The sequence below is a fragment of the Dicentrarchus labrax genome, unplaced genomic scaffold (assembly GCF_905237075.1).
Source record: "Dicentrarchus labrax unplaced genomic scaffold, dlabrax2021, whole genome shotgun sequence".
In the NCBI taxonomy this organism is placed as follows: domain Eukaryota; kingdom Metazoa; phylum Chordata; class Actinopteri; family Moronidae; genus Dicentrarchus; species Dicentrarchus labrax.
Window position 1 is genome coordinate 248,514 of NW_026136715.1, and position 20,416 is coordinate 268,929.

Sequence of the window (20,416 nt, forward strand, 5' to 3'; positions counted from 1 at the left end):
TGTGGTAGCTCAGATCCTGAACTCCCTCAGATGAGAATGTTTCATAGAGAACATCTTCGGGTAAACTAGAGGATCCTCGCGGGCTCTGAACACCTTCACCCAGTATCGGGAATGCCTCCGATACTGCCGAAAATGCTGGCATCAGTATCGGCAAGTCCAGGCACCGATCCGATACCACGTAATTTATTAGAAAAACAAATCTATTTACTGGTTAGCTCTGTTAGCTCTGACACAGTTCTTCTTCGCCACTCTTAAAACAGTTGCGGTGTGCTGCCATCGGCAGCTGCTGTTTTAGAGGGGCGAAGAAGAATTGATCACCTGACACCCGTTAAAGGGAGCTAACATTAGAGCATCATGTCGGCGGTTTGGCAGTACTTTACAGTGGATGTTCCCACCAGTAAGACGGCGACATGCAACATATGCAAAGAAGCAATTTCGAGGGGTGGCACGAGTGTTGCAAATTTCAACACCAGCAACTTAATCAAACATCTGAAGACGCGATAATCATATCACAGCAGTGGCGGACTGTCCAACGGGAGCACCGGGACATTTCCCGGTGGCCAGTCCACCGAACTGGCCTGCTCGACGATTGCCAATGGTCGGGACCAAAGGCTCGGTTCGGGTCACGCTTGATTTTGAAATAAACAATCCGTTGTGCGGCTCATTAGGGTATCTGCCTCGCTGAAGCTCACACAGACAGAGCAGCAACGTTGGGCACAAACACACACCCCCCTCTCATTTTCTGAGGCTCTCTGTCACAGCACTGCAGGCAGACACACACACACACTCTCACACACACACACACACACACACACACACACACACACCCCAAGTCGCGCCCCCGTCCCCCTCCTCTCTCCCTCCTCCCTCACCTGTAGTTCTACATGCTTGAAAAATGGAGCGAGATCCATAGCCCAAGAGGAAAGGTGGAGCAGAGAGGGAGAGAGCCACAGATCAGCAAAGTGCTGTAAAATAACTGACCTGTTTGTCAGTAAGGGAGCAGGTAAGACATTAAACACTAATGGTGACAACAGACACACAACCAGAGCCTATCCAGCACCACCAACTTAATGAGGAGGGTAGATCCACTTTGTGGAAGCTGATGGGGATAAAACTGACTTAATAAAACAAATGTTTTAAGAGGTAACAAAGGATTTAGCAAATGTCTTTCTGTGTGTGTTTAAAGTTTCCTTGTTTAATGTAACAGAGAATAAACCTACACATCTGCATCTTTATTTAATTTACTACTACACTATTAATGTGCCGCCTGCACATTAAAGTGTAGTAGTAAATTAAATAGAATAGAAATTATGTGATTTGAGTTCAGGTTATTGCAGCACAACAGAAACATTTATTTTGTAGGGGAAAGAAACAGAAAAAGCTGTATGTGGGCGCATGTGGAGCCTTTGCTCTATTATTTTACACTCTTACATCAGTAGGCGCCAACCTAACTCACTCTTGGTGTTTCGTGTTAATCGGGTGGTGGTGGCCTGGGATGGTATCAAACTCCCGGCCTGAAGTATTGTCCCAGTCCGCCCCTGTATCACAGTCAGGCGTAGTATGATTTTTTTTTTTTTTTTTTAACACACTGGTATCGGTATCTGTACTCGGTATCGGCCGATAGCCACAGCACGAGTATCGGAATCGGTATCAGGAGGGAAAAAATGGTATCGGAACATCTCTAACGACAACATAAGTCAGGTAAAACTGATCCACCTTTTGTAGAACGAGTACCTGAAGTTACACCTGACGTCTCAGTTACTCACCTCACTGCATAGAACAGCCCTCTGGTATACAACAACAACAACAACAACAACAACAACAGCAGCAGCACAGGCTATCTACCTGACAGCTAACAGGCTATTCAGTTCAATTCAATTCAGTTTTATTTGTATATCACCAATTCATAACAGAAGTTATCTCAGGACACTTTTCAAATAGAGCAGGTCTAGACCGAACTCTTTTAACATTAATTACAGAGACCCAACAGTACCACCATGAGCAAGACCTTGGAGACAAGGGCAAGGAAACACTGCCTGTTAAAAGGCAGAAACCTAGGACAGATCCTCCGGCTCTAGGTGGGTGGTCGTCTGTCTCGACCAGTTGGGGTGAGAGAGAGAGAGAGAGAGACAGAGAGAGAGAGAGAGAGAGAGAGAGAGACAGAGAGAGAGAGACAGAGAGAGAGAGAAGACAGACAGACAGACAGACAGGTGCACAGCAACAACAGTATTGGTCACCTGACAGGCTAGCTACCTGACAGCTTACATGCTAACACCTGACCCACTGACAGGTGTATGATGTCACAGTACGTCACTAACCATAAATAATTAAAGCTAAATGTGTGTCTCTGCAGCTAGCAGCTAGCAGCTAGCAGCTGGTCTTCAGTGTGTCTGTGCTCTCTGTGGTACTGGCTATGTGCAGTCTCTCTCTCAGTGTGCAGCGGACGGGGCCCGTCTATCTCCTGCAGTCAATGTCCTCTGCGTTATAAATAGCAGCGGAGGCGGAGCGGTTTAATGTCTGAAGCTGCTGCTCCGTTAAGGTCCCCGTCACAACCGCATTAAATGGTTTCCCGATTTCACCTGAAGCTCGGCGGTGTGTCTTACTCACCGGGAGGGTCTGTCCCGGTCTGTCCCGGGTTGTGTTTGGCTCGGTTCAGTCTGACAGAGTCTCGGATCTTTCTGGCTCCCAGTAATCTGCAGCCATGTTGCTGCTCGGCTCCGCTCCTCCGGTGCGTCCTGACGGAGACACTCACCGCACCGACACTGACGTCACAGCACGGCGCCACCGGCATGTGCCCCCCCCCCAAACAATATAAACAACAACAACCATAATAATTCTATATAATAATAATAATAATAATAAAGTATGTTGGATAAATGAGTTTTATCAATGATTATATATCTATTATAAATTAATGTTCATTTTGTACATTAATGGAAAATAGTATTTTGATTTATTTAATAATATTTTAATAAACATATTTCAGGTATTTTGTATCTAACTTTTATTCATAAAATGTACATTGTAATCAATCAGTCAATATGTATACATGTGAACGAATGTCTCCCACCCCATGCAGGACCCCATCAGTACACTGAGAGATATCGTAGGTCCTTCCTCCCTGCTGCTGTCAGACTGTTTAACAACCAGCACTGCTCCCAGTAACCCCCCCCCATCTCGGCATCAATAATAATAATAATGTTGAAAATAACAATAATTACTGTGCAATCTATTGCCCATGTGCAACTGCTGCTGCTAATATTTGTGTTATCTGTTGTTGTGGATTCTTACTGTTTTTTCTCTTGTACATTTATTATTTTCCTACTCTTACTGTTTTTTATACAGTTTTTTTCTCTATCCACTTTGCTGCTGTAATATTGGAATTTCCCCATTGTGGGATAAATAAAGGAATATCTATCTATCTAACACATTGTAATCAATATATAGACACATATGAACACATTGTAATCAATAAATGTATAGATATAGGACAGGAAGTGAGGTCCACAGAGACAGCTGGAGGATTAAGAAGCTGATTGGCTGAAGAGGATTAAAACAAGCTGACAGAGAGATACACAGACAGAGAGACAGACAGACAGACTGAGAGAGAGACAGATACACGGACAGACAGACAGAGAGACAGAGAGAGAGACAGAGAGACAGAAAGACAGACAGACAGAGAGAGAGACAGAAAGACAGACAGACAGAGAGAACAAGAGAGAGACAGACAAAGAGAGAGACAGACAGACAGACAGACAGACAGACAGACAGAAGACTGAAAGAAGAATAAGAAGAGTTAACGACACCAGCTGGTACTGATACTGTAATACTGCTTTTACTGTTAGTACAGAACTGAAGGTACTAATGTTTCTCTGTCTGTCTCTCTGTCTGTCTCCTGTCTGTCTGTTTCTCTCTCTTTCTTTCTCCCTTTCTGTCTGTCTCTTTGTCAGTATGTCTGTGCCCACAGTGTTGGTGGTCGTGGTCGCTGTGTGTGTTTTGTGTCGTTGTTTGATTCCCTGGTTGGTTCAGTCTAACTCCACTCTGGCTCTGTTATGGTACGATGTCCTGCTGGAGATGACGCTCGACTTCTTGACACGAACAACACGACCTCAGGTGACCCCAGACTGCCTGTATGTCTCTTCACCTAACTGTCTAACCGTCTGCCTGCCTGCCTGCCTGCCTACCTGTCTAGTTGCCTGCTAACTTGTCTGTCTGTCTGTTTACCTGACTGTCTTTCTGGCAGCGCCTCTTGCAGGCTGTCAGTATAAATGCAGTCAGAGGAGATCCAGACAGCGTCATCAAAGCCATCGATCACTTCTGTAAACACACAGAGTGGGCTATGAACGTAGGAGACGAGAAAGGTAAACACACACACACACACACACACACACACTGTAAAATACACTCTGTAATACGCACACTGTAATATACACACTGTAATATAAACACTGTAATACACACTGTAATATACACACTGTAATATACACACTGTAATACACACTGTAATACACACTGTAATATAAACACTGTAATACACACTGTAATATACACACTGTAATATACACACTGTAATACACACTGTAATATAAACACTGTAATATACATACTGTAATACACACTGTAATATACACACTGTAATACACACTGTAATATACACACTGTAATATACACTGTAATATACACACTGTAATATACACACTGTAATATACACACTGTAATACACACTGTAATATACACACTGTAATATACACACTGTAATATACACACTGTAATACACACTGTAATATACACACTGTAATACACACTGTAATATAAACACTGTAATATACACACTGTAATATACACACTGTAATATACACACTGTAATACACACTGTAATATACACACTGTAATATACACACTGTAATACACACTGTAATATACACACTGTAATACACACTGTAATACACACTGTAATATACACACTGTAATATACACACTGTAATACACACTGTAATATACACACTGTAATATACACACTGTAATACACACTGTAATATACACACTGTAATACACACTGTAATATACACACTGTAATATACACACTGTAATACACACTGTAATATACACACTGTAATACACACTGTAATATACACACTGTAATATACACTGTAATACACACTGTAATATACACACTGTAATACACACTGTAATATACACACTGTAATATACACTGTAATACACACTGTAATATAAACACTGTAATACACACTGTAATATACACACTGTAATATACACACTGTAATACACACTGTAATATACACACTGTAATACACACTGTAATATACACTGTAATATAAACACTGTAATACACACTGTAATATAAACACTGTAATATACACACTGTAATACACACTGTAATATACACACTGTAATATACACTGTAATATACACACTGTAATATACACACTGTAATACACACTGTAATATACACACTGTAATACACACTGTAATATACACTGTAATATAAACACTGTAATATACACTGTAATATACACACTGTAATATACACTGTAATACACACTGTAATACACACTGTAATATAAACACTGTAATACACACTGTAATATACACACTGTAATACACACTGTAATATACACTGTAATATAAACACTGTAATATACACTGTAATACACACTGTAATACACACTGTAATATAAACACTGTAATATACACTGTAATATACACACTGTAATATACACTGTAATATAAACACTGTAATACACACTGTAATATAAACACTGTAATATACACTGTAATACACACTGTAATACACACTGTAATATAAACACTGTAATACACACTGTAATATACACACTGTAATATACACTGTAATACACACTGTAATATACACACTGTAATATACACTGTAATACACACTGTAATACACACTGTAATATAAACACTGTAATATACACACTGTAATATACACACTGTAATATACACTGTAATATAAACACTGTAATATACACTGTAATACACACTGTAATACACACTGTAATATAAACACTGTAATACACACTGTAATATACACACTGTAATATACACTGTAATACACACTGTAATATACACACTGTAATATACACTGTAATACACACTGTAATACACACTGTAATATAAACACTGTAATACACACTGTAATATACACACTGTAATATACACTGTAATACACACTGTAATATACACACTGTAATATACACTGTAATACACACTGTAATACACACTGTAATACACACTGTAATATAAACACTGTAATATACACTGTAATATACACTGTAGTATATGCTCTCTCTCTCTCTCTCTCTGTCTCTCTCTCGCTCTCTCTCTCTCTCTCTCTCTCTCTCTCTCTCTCTCTCTCTCTCTCTCACCCCAACTGGTCGAGACAGACGACCACCCACCTAGAGCCGGAGGATCTGTCCTATATACTGTTGTTTTGTTGAATTGAATTGAATTAATACACTGTAATATACACACTGTAATACACACTGTAATACATTGTGTAATACACACACTGTAACACACACACACACACAAATGTGTTCTCATTAATCATGTGTCTCTTTGTCCGTCTCCCAGGAGCCATCTTGGATTTGGTTGTCATGGAAACCTGCCCTTCCACAGTGCTGGAGTTGGGGACGTACTGTGGTTACTCAACTGTCCGCATCACCAGGTTGTTGCCCCCGGCAACAAAGCTAATTACCGTAGAGATGAACCCTGAGTATGCTCATGTGGCGCGACAGGTCATCCAACATGCAGGATTGCAGGACAAGGTCAGGGGTCACCACCTGCAGCAGGGTCAGAGGTCATAGGTCACAACCTGCAGCTGGGTCAGTGGTCATAGGTCACAACCTGTAGCAGGGTCACAGGTCACAACTTGCAGTAGGGTCAGAGGTAAAAGAAGAGACTGTGTAATCCCAGATACGGGGTCCACTGGGGTTCCAGAATAAATGCTGTCTGGAGAGAGGTTTCTGAGGGCCTCTGGCCTTGAACGCCTGCTCTGCTGACTATGGTTAGCTCTACTGTGCTTGTTGGTATCCAAACATCACCGGGAACCACTGAGACCAGCTGGGCTGTTCAAGTGCTATCATCTCCGACATCTTCTGAACACACTGGTTAGACCTTTTACTTTGTGGCTGTCACAGTTCCAGACATCCACTCGCTTCCTTCCTCCTCAGATACAGGGTCCGAAATTAAGTTCCTAGTTCATCTCACGCTGGCAGTAAACTCAGAAATTGTTCTAGTCAACAATATTTTTACCGGATGAAAAACTGCATCATGCACTATTTGATTAAAAATAGTTACATTATAATTTAAAGTTTTGAGGCTTTCTGATCCTTTAGAGTTTCATACATTATCCAGTATCTCTTTCTCACCACCTCTCACAAAAACGTCGACTGCTGTGACTTTTCTTTTCTTCTTCACGTTTTATTTTTGGTGGCTGAATACCATGAATATATTAACACGTCTCTAATAACGTGACACATTTGGTGCTCAGTGGGATTACATTTTGGATCCTGGTCAAATATCTGACACTAAAGCTGATGCTGTGAAGGAACAAACTTCTAATTCAATTCAAATATCTTATTTGTAGACCTTACTCCTGGTTTGTACTTATTGAATGGTTATTGATCGCTAATGTCACTCTGTTAGGTGTGTGTGCTGGAAGGTGAGTCAGCTGACCTGATTCCCAAGATGGCCAACATGTTTGGAATCCAGGCATTTGACTTTGTTTTCCTGGACCACTGGAAGGATCACTACCTGCCTGACATCAGACTGCTGGAGGTACTGACCACTGACCTTTGACCCCTAACCTCTGAAATTACCATATGTTCTGACCTTTAACCCCAATCCCCCTGCAGGACTGCGGCCTGCTGGCTCAGGGCTCAGTGGTCCTGGCTGACAACGTGGTCTGCCCCGGAGCTCCAGACTACCTGAACTACGTCAGATACAACCTGAAGTACAGCAGCAGGTTCTACCAGGCTCACCTGGAGTACACCAGAGTCCTCGACGGACTGGAGAGGTCTGAGTACCAGGGAGACTGATCCGGACTGAACACCTGAATCATCACACCAGGACCAGGTTTACAGGGTCACGGTGTGTCTGTTTTATGTTTTTGGCGGACAGGTCTAAATACTACAATACCCATGAGCCTCAGCGACAGCTGCCCTGGAGAAGAGGTGTAAGTCAGAGTGGTAGATAATTCCAAACGCTTTACGTTGTTACTGAAACACATTACCATGCTAACTGAATTCAAAGGGACACTGAAGCTGCAGGTTGTTCCTTTAGCTTCCACCTGCTGTGATTGGGTGTTCAACTGCTGTTGTAATGTCGTCAGCTTGTCAATCAATAGGTTTGGTGTTGTAGTTTTCTAACCATGTTGTAAACATTGTCCTCTAAATGTGTAAAATGTATTTAATGAACTCTTTTATTAATTCATTATGCACTTCCTGTTTCCTGTCCTGATCTTTATTAAAACAAACACACCTATCACCTGCACGGTGGGAAGCCGGTGAGAAGTTGTTCATTGATTGATCAGCTGATCTGATAGGAGATAAAGATATACATATACATAAACAGAGCTGCTCTACTATAATATTAATGATCAATAGCTTTATTAATACAGTTGATTGGACACAGACTACCTGCAGCTTTATTCAGATTATTTTATTCCAGATGCCAGTTATAGATCACTTTATTATTATCATAAACTAATAATACATCATCCTGATGTCTGGATGCTATAGAGGTTCAGATCAATGAAGAGCCAATAGTTCAGTCTGCAGGTCAGAATTAAGGATTAAAGAATTAAAAAACAACTACCCTGATTGGTTATTTGTTACACAGCTTCACAATTTTGTTGTTGTTGTTTACTTGCAGTTCATTACAACAGGTTCATTCATTTAACCACAGACACCTCAGGAATAAAAATATATTATTTATCTGTCGGTGTATCAGGTGTTTTTATTCCTCCACACTGGCTGTAGTACAGAGACAGACAGGTACAGAGACAGACAAGTGGGGGAGGTAATCACAGAAGAAAACGGATAAAAAACAGCTGGACTCAAAGTCTGTCAGGAATAAAGATTTATTTACATTTTATACAGAAATAAAAAGATGTGATGACATCAAAACCACCTGTACAGGTGAATGATGTCAGATACTGTTGGACAAGGTCAAAGGTCAGGCCACTAAACAGTTAAATTATCTTAATTACAACAGTCTTAACGAGCTCATTGACCTGGGTATAGAGTTTCATGGAAAGTGCCACAGCCAATCAGATGCCTCCCTGCTGTAACTCTGATTGGTTGGAGTTGAAAATCTTGGCCAGCAGAGAGACGTTTGATTGGCTGTTCTGTTGGAGGAGGCGGGCCTTGTCCAGGTGCTTCTGGGAAATGGAGTGTCTCCTCTTTTTCTTCAACTGGATCTCATCCTCCGTCTGACGCTGAGTGAAGTCCCACGTCCTCTCGTCCACCTGGCAACCACAAATCAAGTTTAACCGTCATTACAGAGACTGCAGTGAGGCTGCAGGTAGACCCAGGTGAGTTAGAGTTTACCTGTTGTCCGTCTCTCTGTCTCTTCCTCCTCACTTTGTCCAGGTGAGTGCTCTTGTCCACATTGTTCAAGTAGAAGTTTGTTTCTCTCTTCGCCTGAGACACTTCGGTCCTTAGTCTCTGCTGCAGCACTGTCTGCTCGTAGGCCAGACGCTCGCTCAGGTGAGTCCACTGGAACCTGTGCAGGTACTACAGACAGGTAAAGAGACAGACAGGTGATCTGGTCTTACAGTTTGTCAGACTGAAACCAAGTGACTGCAATGCCACAGTGATGTTAGCCGTAAGTGGGTACCTTGATGTTCCAGAGGTCAGAGTAGAAGCGTTGTCGTTTCCTGGTTCCCATCGGCGTGTTGTGGAGAGAAGCTGCAACTCTCTTGGCCACTCGTTTGTCTCTGAACTCAACCCATCCTTCAGTGAAATCACACCTCCTCAACCCCGTCTTCCTCTTCCTCCTCCTCACCTCCCCGTCTGACCACACAGGACACAATAATTACTACAACTCCCAGGGGGCATTTCACTAAACCTCTGACTGTCTTCTTTTTAATAGCAATGGCAGCTGAGGATCTTGGGTATTGTAGTATTTATAGAAACGTAATTCAGAATACACAAGACGTTCAGGAGATAGGATTAATCAGTCTATGATATTTATAGATAGATAATATATCTTAGGGTATATTATGATATGTATTGATCATATAAAAATGTACATTGTTCATATTGATCATGTCCTCTGTGTGTCTGATTTTACCTTCTGGCTGGAGGAAGATGCGTCCGATCTCTCCGAACGCTGACAGCATGTTCCTTAGATGTTTGGGGCGGAGTCTTGGAGGAATGTGACCCAGGTAGATTATACCTGGAAGACGCTTCCTGTCTGGACAGGAAGTCACTCCAACACCTTTCTGTTTGGTCTTCTTCTTCCCAGAAGCATATTCATTTTCATCATTATCTTCATCCCCTCCTCTCCCTGCAGTGGCAGCGGCTTCCTCTTCCTTCTCTTCATCCTCCTCTCTCTGAGATGTAGTCTTACTCTCCTCCTCCTCCTCTTTTCTCTCCATCTCTCTGCAGACTGATGACTGCAACAGCAAAACAGTAAAAACAACAACATGAACACATGAACAGATTGATTCTGATAAGAGTTTGTGGACACCAGCAACATAATCAATAATCAAACAACGGCATCATTGATTACAGTTCAGAATATACCGTCCCTGCTATACGTTAATATACCATTACTGCTATACGGTAATATACCGTCCCTGCTATACATTAATATACCGTCCCTGCTATACATTAATATACCGTCCCTGCTATACGGTAATATACCGTCCCTGCTATACATTAATATACCGTCCCTGCTATACATTAATATACCGTCCCTGCTATACGGTAATATACCGTCCCTGCTATACGGTAATATACCGTCCCTGCTATACATTAATATACCGTCCCTGCTATACATTAATATACCGTCCCTTATGTAATATACCGTCACTGCTATACGGTAATATACCGTCCCTGCTATACATTAATATACCGTCACTGCTATACGTTAATATACCGTCCCTGCTATACATTAATATACCGTCACTGCTATACGGTAATATACCGTCACTGCTATACGTTAATATACCGTCCCTGCTATACGGTAATATACCGTCCCTGCTATACATTAATATACCGTCCCTGCTATACGTTAATATACCGACACTGCTATACATTAATGTACCGTCACTGCTATACGTTAATATACCGTCACTGCTATACATTAATGTACTCTTTACTAAGCATGTTTCCTCTGATAATCTGATTAATAATCAATAATCTGATAATTCATAAGTGTGAGATCAGCACACACAGAGTTGGACATCAATAACATCATGTCAGGACCTGGTGGTGCAGCAAGAGGCCCCCCCTCCCTAGTTGCTATTAGGGGAGAGGGTAGAGACTCAACAATAAACTGGACTGGACGGACACTGAGACCCTCTACAGGAAAGGACAGAGCAGGCTGTTCTTTCTGAGGAGGCTCAGGTCCTTCAACATCTGCACTCAGCTACTGCAGATGTTCTATCAGTCTGTAGTGGCCAGGGTCATCTTCTGTGCTGAGGGAAGCTGAAAGCCATCATGGACAACCCCTCTCATCCTCTCTACACTGAGCTCAGGCAGCTCAGGAGCTTTCAGCCACAGACTGATCCAGAACCAACCCTTAAAGCAGTTTGGAGGCTCGTTTGTACCATCAACCATCACAGTCCACAGCCACAGCACCTCCAACCTCCACAACCACAGCTCCCAGTACCTCCACAACCACAGCACCCAGTACCTCCACAACCACAGCACCCAGTACCTCCACAGCCACAGCATCCAGTACCTCCACAACCACAGCTCCCAGTACCTCCACAACCACAGCACCCAGTACCTCCACAACCACAGCTCCCAGTACCTCCACAACCACAGCTCCCAGTACCTCCACAACCACAGCTCCCAGTACCTCCAACCTCCACTACCACAGCACCCAGTACCTCCACAACCACAGCTCCCAGTACCTCCACAACCACAGCACCCACAGCTCCCAGTACCTCCACAACCACAGCACCCAGTACCTCCACAACCACAGCACCCAGTACCTCCCACCCAGCACCCAGTACCTCCACACCCGCACCCGTACCTCCACAACCACAGCACCCAGTACCTCCACAACCACAGCTCCCAGTACCTCCACAACCACAGCTCCCAGTACCTCCAACCTCTGCTGACTAACACCGGTTTTAACTTCAACCAAACATCTTGCACAAACTATTTATCTTTAATCTTTAAGTTGCACTAGAGTTTATTAATATTTGTACACGGTTTTACTGCGTATTGTATAAAGTGTGTATATATTAGATTTTATATATTGTACTCTTTGTACTCGTTGCTCTACATTCTCCTCTGCTGCTGTGTGTGACTTGAATTTCTCCTACAGGGGATCAATAAAGATACATCTTATCTCTTATCGAGTAGATATTAATAGAATCACTTCCGGCTTTGATTCTTTCACATTAAAACCTTTTCAAGAAAGTAATTTCAGATTAAATGTAAATAAACTCTCACCTTTAAAGTCTGCACAAAGTGCTGCTGCTCGCTCTCACGTGTGAACAAACTCTGTCGCGTCTTGGTGACGTCACGGAGCGTCCGGCTAAAAGATCAGCTGATATACAACTTCCGGTTTTACTGTCAAAATAAGAGTTTGGGGGTTCAGACTGCTAATGAGTTTATTTCAGTTGTGACCAGTAATTAATTTTACGTTTTCGGCTTATTTGCCTTGTATAGTTTCTGTTTTATTCCATTTATAGTTTTACTTTACACAAATTTAAAGAATCTATTTAAGTTTGAGGCCAGTCTGCCCCAGCAGGAGGCACTGCAGGCTGTGAAGTGTTTATTTATTTATTCATTCATATATTTATTCTGCTGTAATCCTGAATTTCTCCTCTGATTGATCAATAAATTCAGAGTACATAATAAAAGATTTTTACATGAATCACAACTTGTCTTGTTTGTTTTTTACAACCGCTCTTACTTTGAAAGTTCACACCGGAGTTGACGCTTTTGTGAAAAGAAAGGCATGCTGGGATAGCTGTGACGGCGGTGTGTTTTGAAGCTAACGTTAGCAGCGAAGATGCAAAGACCAGTTTACAGTCTAGATCTGAGTCCCGGTCTGAGACTCAAACTGGTCCGTGCTGGATTCCGGTTCACGGCAGACCTCCTGGACCTCCAACCGGCGCAGCTCAACGCGGGTACCGGTTATATCCTCCAACCAAACTCCATTCAAAATACTGACGATTTTAGCTCTATGGGTTCAACGCTGCTCCTCTGTTATTAATCAATATTATTGATTATTTTTATTGATTGTGTCAGTTTTAATAAGATTTTAATCTCATTATTCTTCTGATTCACACACATCTGCAGTTTAACCCTCGTCAAATAATAATAGTTATTATATTTCTGTTTATATTTCTATGTATATTTATTAGTTATAGTTATTGTACTTATTTATGGTTTTTGTGTATATTTCTATTTGTTTTATATTATATGAATGACAAAAGAAAGAGAATCATTTATTTTTTAATAATAAACTATATAGCACAGAACACCTCTTAATATGAACTAAATCATAACTTTTTAGTTCTCACCAAACTCCATAAAAAAAAAAACAGGTTTTACTGTCCCGACTTAATAGAGAATCACATTATTCTTCTGATTGTCACATTTTTATTATTACACAGATTAAAGCTCCAGTATGTACGTTACTATATATATATATATATATATATATATATAATACAATATAATATAATGTTATATAATATAATATACTGTATAATGTCTCTCCGGGAACTATCACCTTACCGTGGTGGAGAGGTTTGGGTGCTTCTATGAACCCGAGAGCTGTGTTGTCGGGAGCAATATGCTCCTTGTAGGGTCTCCCAAGGCAAAGTGGTCTCAGGTGAGGGGCCAGACTAAGAATGGTTCACAGAAGCCCCAATGAAAGTATGTGGAAGATGTCAAGGGGTCAGGGAAGCCATCCGACTGAAGAAGGAGGACTTCCGGGATATGTTATCCCGGGGGACTCCCAAGGCAGTTGCAGGGTACCGACAGGCCCGAAGGACTGCAACCACAGCTGTGAGGGAAGCAAAACAGCGGGTGTGGGAGGAGTTCGGAGAAGTCATGGAGAAGGACTTTCAGATGGCACTAGTGTTGCACGGTGCACCGATACTTCAAAAGTATCGCGATTCTCGGAAATTAAAAACGCCACGATTCCTAAATGTAATAGTATCGATACTTTTAAGAATGACCGCGTTCCAGATTTGTAACAGACTTTTTTCATGTTGATGTGTCCAATGCATGCTTCCAGTGCCTCCCTATGGACGTCTGTGTTTTTTCTCCTCACGCACGCAGCAAAGAAGCTGCAGCTGTCATGTGACAAACACTGTAACGAGATCGCTGCATGTGCGAGCACAATGATACTGTGGCCGCCGGTCCTTGACTGGTAGAAAAAGATGACGCGAGGAGTGAAATATGGAAGTACTTTGCCTACCTTGCTGACAGCAAAGCTACCGATAAGTCGAGACCTGTTTGTCATCAGTGCTAACGTTACAAACGAATGTAAACAAAGGGAGCAAACACCTCCAACCTGGAGAAACATTCGGCCGACAAGCACGCCAAGTTGTACGAGGAGTTTAAAGACCGACAGTTAGTATGTGAAAGATAACACGACCACGTTCATGCCCTTAAATAAGTCAGATGAGTAGGCTATGGTTTATTTTGCACCACCGTAGTTTGACGAGGCTATCTAGAGAAATAGTAGGCTAACTATGGGCATTATCCTCATGGCTAACCAATAGCCTGCCTACGGCTAATTCAACATCTCTGAAAACGCAACTTTCACAGATAACGTTAATAATTTGCAAGCTGCTAAAATAAAGCACACAAAACATCAGCTAAAATGATCTATAGGCTATATGATTATAATCAGAACATGTGCATGTTTGTCAGTGATTTATTTATATTAGGTTATTACAGCATTTAAAGAGCACAGACCTACGCAAAGGAGGTGTATTTCTGAAAGGCCTTGTAAGAAATTATGGACTCAAATATAAAGTTAACCGTCAAAGAAATCAGACGTTGAAGTACAGGAAACATTAGCCCATATATCACAGCTTAAATAACATTAGGTTAACTCATTATTTCCTATTATTAATTATGGTAATGTTATGGTTAAGTAAATGTTGGCAGTTATCACTATAACCACTGCATATAGAGATGCTAAGTTAGTCACAAGTTATTGTTATTATCACACATAAACTATTTAGGTCCTCTGCTATGACAAATTTATCACCATCATATTTTAAATATTTCCATTTTCTTCTGCTACAGAAAAGTATCGAAAAAGTATCGAAATCGCAATTCTTGACTTGGTATCGGTATCAAAACAATAATTTTGGTATCGTGACAACACTAGACGGCACCCAGGTGCTTCTGGAAAACCGTCCGACACCTCAGGAGGGGGAAGCGGGGAACCATTCAAGCTGTGTACAGCGGGGATGGGACACTGCTGACCTCAACTTAGGAGGTAATTGGGCGGTGGAAGGAACACTTTGGGGAACTCCTGAACTGGACTAGACCAACAAACCCGCCCTCTGTGATAGAGGCAGGGCTGGAGTGTGATGGGGGATCTGCGTCAATTTCCATGCGGGAGGTCACTGAGGTAGTCAAACAACTCCACAGTGGCAAAGGCCCAGGGATTGATGAGATTCGCCCAGAAATGCTGAAGGCTCTGGGTGTTGAGGGGCTGTCTTGGTTGACACGCCTTTTCAACATTGCGTGGAAGTCAGGGACAGCGCCAAAGGAGTGGTGGACTGGGGTGGTGGTTCCCCTATTTAAAAAGGGGGACCAGAGGGTGTGTGCAAACTACAGAGGCATCACACTACTCAGCCTCCCTGGGAAAGTTTACTCTAAGGTGCTGGAAAGGAGGGTCCAGTTGATTGTTGAACCTTTGATTAAAGAGGAACAGTGTGGGTTCTGTCCTGGTCGTGGAACAACAGACCAACTCTTCACTCTCGCAGGTCTTGGAAGGGGCCTGGGAATATGCTCATCCGGTCTACATGTGCTTGTGGATTAGGAGAAGGCATATGACCGGGTTCCCCAGGATATCCTGTGGGAAGTTCTGCGGGAGTATGGGGTGAGGGGGTCACTTCTGGATTTCCAAAGCGAGAGTTGTGTCCAGAATCTTGGTAAGTCGGACTCGTTTCCAGTGGGAGTTGGCCTCCACCAGGGCTGCGCTTTGTCACCAATCCTGTTTTTGACTTTCACAGACAGGATATCGAGGCGTAGTCGTGGGGGGGAGGGGTTGCAGTTTGGTGGGCTGAGGATTGCATCGTTGCTTTTTGCGGCTGATGTGGTCCTGATGGCATCATCGACCTGTGACCTTCAGCACTCACTGGATCGGTTAGCAGCTGAATGTCAAGCAGCTGGGATGAGGATCAGCACCTCTAAATCTAAAGGCCATGGTTCTCAGCAGGAAACCGGTGGATTGTCTACTTCGGGTAGGGAGTGAGTCCTTACCCCAAGTGAAGGAGTTCAAGTACCTCAGGGTTTTGTTCACGAGTGAGGGTAGAATGGAGCAGGAAATTGGCCGGAGAATCGGGGCAGCAGGGGCAGTATTGCGGTCCCTTTATTAAACAGTTGTCACAAAAAGAGAGTTGAGCCGAAAGGCGAAGCTCTTGATCTACCGGTCGATCTTTGTTTCTACCCTCACCTATGGTCATGAAAGATGGGTCATGACCGAAAGAACAAGATTGTGGGTGCAAGCGGCCAAAATGGGTTTCCTCAGAAGGGTTGCTGGCATCTCCCTTAGGGTTGGGGGGGGAGCTCGGTCATCCGCGAGGGACTCGGAGTAGCTGAGGTTCGGGCATCTGGTGAGGATGCCTCCAGGGCGCCTCCCAAGGGAGGTGTTCCTGGCACGTCCAGCTGGGAGGAGGCCACGGGGCAGACCGAGGACCAGGTGGAGGGATTATATCTCAACACTGGCCTGGGAACGCCTCAGGATCCCCCAGTCAGAGTTGGCCGATGTGGCCAGGGAAGATGAAGTTTGGGGTCCTCTGCTGGACTTGCTACCCCCGCGACCCGAAACTGGATAAGCGGATGAAGATGAGATGAGAGATGAGATTAGATGTAATATAATATAATATAATGTAATATAATATAATGTTATAATATTATACAATATAATACAATATAATGTTATATATTATAATGTAATATAATATAATGTCACATTAATATAATATCTATAGGTATGTTTTCATTAGTGTAAATCAGCTGATAATAAGAATCATTGTGTGTTTGTTACCTTACAATAAGACTCTTGTATCTACAAAGGGAGCGGGTCGTCTTCTGGCAGAGTCCACCCTGTTGAACTGCCATGTTTCTACGGTTGCCCAGAACGGACAAACCAAACACTGGATCTAGATAGAGATTGTACTGTAGTTCATCTACTGACTGTTATCATTCAGGTTGTCAGATACAGACACGAGAGGTGTTCAGTTAGTTGCAATCTGAAACTTCTACCACTACATAGCACTAACTCCTACACACTGGTCTACAGTGTGACTCTGGTTCTGGTCTGCAGTGTTGCTCTGGTTGTGGTCTACAGACTGGTACTGGTTCATTGTGGATCAGGTCAGATATGTTGTGTTGCAGAGGCCGGTCTGTCCCAGCAGGAGGCGCTGGAGGTTCTGCAGTCAGTGCGGAGTGAACGAGGAGGTGATGAAGGAGGGTCTCTGACGGCTCTGGAGCTCCTGCAGAAGGAGGAAGAGGATCTGAGGAACATCGTGACCTTCTGCTCTCAGCTGGACTCGATTCTGGGAGGAGGACTTCCTGTTGGCAAAACCACAGAAATCTGTGGAGCTCCGGGAGTCGGAAAAACACAACTGTGGTAACACACACACTGTAACATGCACACACACACTGTAACACACACACACACACACACACACACAATAAAGTTATTGATGACCTCTTCCTTTCAGTCTGCAGCTGGCGGTGGATGTTCAGGTCCCTCAGTGCTTCGGCGGGGTCGGAGGTCAGGTGATCTACATCGACACTGAAGGTGGCTTCATGCTTCAGAGGGTTGTCGACATCGCTGCCGCGGCTGTCCGGCACTGCTCCCTATTGGTCGAAGACGATGAACAGCGGGTCGCCATGGAGACCTTCACTATGGAAACCATACTGTCTAACATGTTTCTGGTAATGACGGCTGGTCGTCATGGCAACAGACAGTGGTGTCATAGCGCAGCAGCAGGTTATAATGATTCTGATTGATTCTGTCTCACCTCTCTCAGGTGCGTTGCCATGACTACGTGGAGCTGCTGGCCGAGCTCCACCTGCTGCCGGACTTCCTGTCTGAGCACCCGAGTGTTCGCCTCCTGGTGATTGACAGCGTGGCGTTTCCATTCCGGCGGCACTTTGATGAACTGTCGCAGAGGACACGGCTCCTCAACGGCCTCGCCCAGCAACTTATCACCATGGCAACCAGCCGTGAAATAGCGGTGGTGATAACCAATCAGATGACCACCCAGCTGCGGGGAAGCCAATCACAGCTGGTCCCCGCTCTCGGGGAGAATTGGGGCCACGCCCCCACCACCAGGCTCCTCCTGTACTGGGCAGGGCCGCAGCGGCTGGCCGCTATCTTTAAATCTGCAGGTCACATGGACTCCACCGTCCAATACCAGATCACCTCTGAAGGATTCAGAGACGCTGACCAATCAGAGCAGCCGCAGAGAAAACGCCCCCGAACACACAGCATCCAATCAGCTGCCAGCCAGAGAGACAGCAGCTGCTGATTGGTCGATTGAGGTTGTTTATGAACTCTCTTCGGATTGGTCAGAGCCCATCAGCCAATCAGAGGCTATTTGTTCAGTTTGTGTCCAGCAGGTGGAGAACAGCTAATTCAGTCTGTAGTTGTGTAGGAACAGCTGATGTGTTCATAAATATAAACTGAATTCAGCCTGGTCCTGGTCCTGGTGCTGATCCTGGTCCTGATCCTGGTCCGGATCTTGGTCCTGGTCCTGATCCTGGTGCTGATCTTGGTACTGATCCTGGTCCAGGTCCTGGTTCAGGTGCTGGTCCTGGTCCTAGTCCTAATCCTGGTCCTGGTCCTAATCCTGGTCCTGGTGCTGATCCTGGTCCTGGTGCTGATCCTGGTTCTTGTGGTTGTCATTATTATTATATTATTATTATTATTATTATTATTATTATTGTAAGACCAGGTGTAAATGTCATAGATTATAACAATCGTATTAAACGATAAACATACACTGTGTGGAAGGTCTGTTTATCTTTGTTAATGAATGAACGTTAATAAAACCTGGTGAATATTTACAGGATGCTGTTTACACAGAAACAGATGTTGTTTTCTACACACAGACTGCTTTTGTTTATGTTTGTGTGAAGATGAAAGTGAGTTTAAACATCAGGAGGTAAACACTGAACACCTGTCTGACACGCAGCACACAGACAGGTACACACCATGATCAGCAGAGGGCGCTGAGATCTCACACACACACACACACACAGCAACATGTTTTAATTAGAGAGAGAGACAGAGACACTCAGATAGAGAGACAGACAGAAAGAGAGAGAGAGACACTCAGTCAGAGAGAGAGAACAATTGTTTGACAATGAACTTTTCTCAGAAATCTGTCAAACAAACTCAATGACCCTGAAAACCAAACCTTACATCATAAATCTCACACAAACAATACAAGAACATGATCAATCAAAAGAAGGCTCAATACACACATAATTAACCAAAATTGAAAAGACTATAGACCAAAACTCTCTTTGGAGCCTGTGGAAAAGATGTAATTCAGCCAAATATGAAGATAACATTGTAATACAGAATATTTGGATATAATACATCAGATGAAGAATACTGTGGTATCGGACTGGAAGCTATATACGAACTGGCTTTATACCCAAACTCAGAACAACTGATCACATATTTACTCTCCAACACCAAAAACATAAAGAAACAATATCTGATTGTTTTGTTGATTTCCAGAATGGGACTGGAGGTCCACTTTACGCCCTGATTAAATGTAAATACTCAGAAAATGAGTTTGCTGTAAAACAAACAGTGTCAATATATACACTGAGCAGTTATCTTAACTTCCTGAACTCTCTGAAACCCCAGGAAGGAAACATACTCTATGATTACTGTGGAAACTGGGCCATCACAGTTAATCTAGAAAAAACTAAAATTATGAAAGGGAAAAAAAAAAAGCAAGATC

The 20,416-nt window shown here is 43.1% G+C and overlaps 4 protein-coding genes across 12 annotated transcripts in view; 2 read left to right on the forward strand and 2 right to left on the reverse strand.

Annotated features, from left to right (window-relative positions):
* Positions 1-2,746, reverse strand: part of cdk16 (cyclin-dependent kinase 16) — a 29,727-nt gene extending 26,981 nt beyond the window's left edge. For all 6 annotated transcript variants that reach the window (XR_007887855.1, XM_051426700.1, XM_051426701.1 and 3 more), the window contains exon 1: positions 2,608-2,746. The gene's annotated coding sequence lies outside the window, so the exon portion shown is untranslated. The remainder of the gene's footprint in view (positions 1-2,607) is intronic.
* An 848-nt stretch (positions 2,747-3,594) lies between these two features.
* Positions 3,595-8,549, forward strand: comta (catechol-O-methyltransferase a). Of its 4 annotated transcripts, none has more exons than XM_051426771.1 (6): positions 3,595-3,812; positions 3,951-4,113; positions 4,244-4,361; positions 6,616-6,809; positions 7,690-7,821; positions 7,899-8,549. In XM_051426771.1, exons 2-6 carry the CDS (start codon positions 3,952-3,954, stop codon positions 8,079-8,081), a joined length of 789 nt encoding a protein of 262 aa, XP_051282731.1. In that variant the 5' UTR covers positions 3,595-3,812; position 3,951; the 3' UTR covers positions 8,082-8,549. The 4 variants fall into 4 exon arrangements, with proteins under 4 accessions (XP_051282731.1, XP_051282732.1, XP_051282729.1 ...); XM_051426772.1 differs by having other exon boundaries at positions 3,968-4,130; XM_051426769.1 differs by having other exon boundaries at positions 3,595-4,113.
* Positions 8,550-9,108: 559 nt separating this feature from the next.
* Positions 9,109-12,757, reverse strand: abt1 (activator of basal transcription 1). Its single transcript, XM_051426774.1, has 5 exons — positions 12,678-12,757; positions 10,339-10,663; positions 9,883-10,058; positions 9,594-9,779; positions 9,109-9,511 (listed from the first exon to the last, which is right to left on the reverse strand). The coding sequence occupies exons 2-5, from the start codon at positions 10,643-10,645 to the stop codon at positions 9,314-9,316; spliced, it is 867 nt and encodes a 288-aa protein (XP_051282734.1). The 5' UTR covers positions 10,646-10,663; positions 12,678-12,757; the 3' UTR covers positions 9,109-9,313.
* A 423-nt stretch (positions 12,758-13,180) lies between these two features.
* rad51c (RAD51 paralog C) lies at positions 13,181-19,505 on the forward strand. Its single transcript, XM_051426764.1, has 4 exons — positions 13,181-13,360; positions 17,826-18,060; positions 18,155-18,371; positions 18,467-19,505. The coding sequence occupies exons 1-4, from the start codon at positions 13,243-13,245 to the stop codon at positions 18,965-18,967; spliced, it is 1,071 nt and encodes a 356-aa protein (XP_051282724.1). The 5' UTR covers positions 13,181-13,242; the 3' UTR covers positions 18,968-19,505.
* Positions 19,506-20,416: the final 911 nt, after the last annotated feature.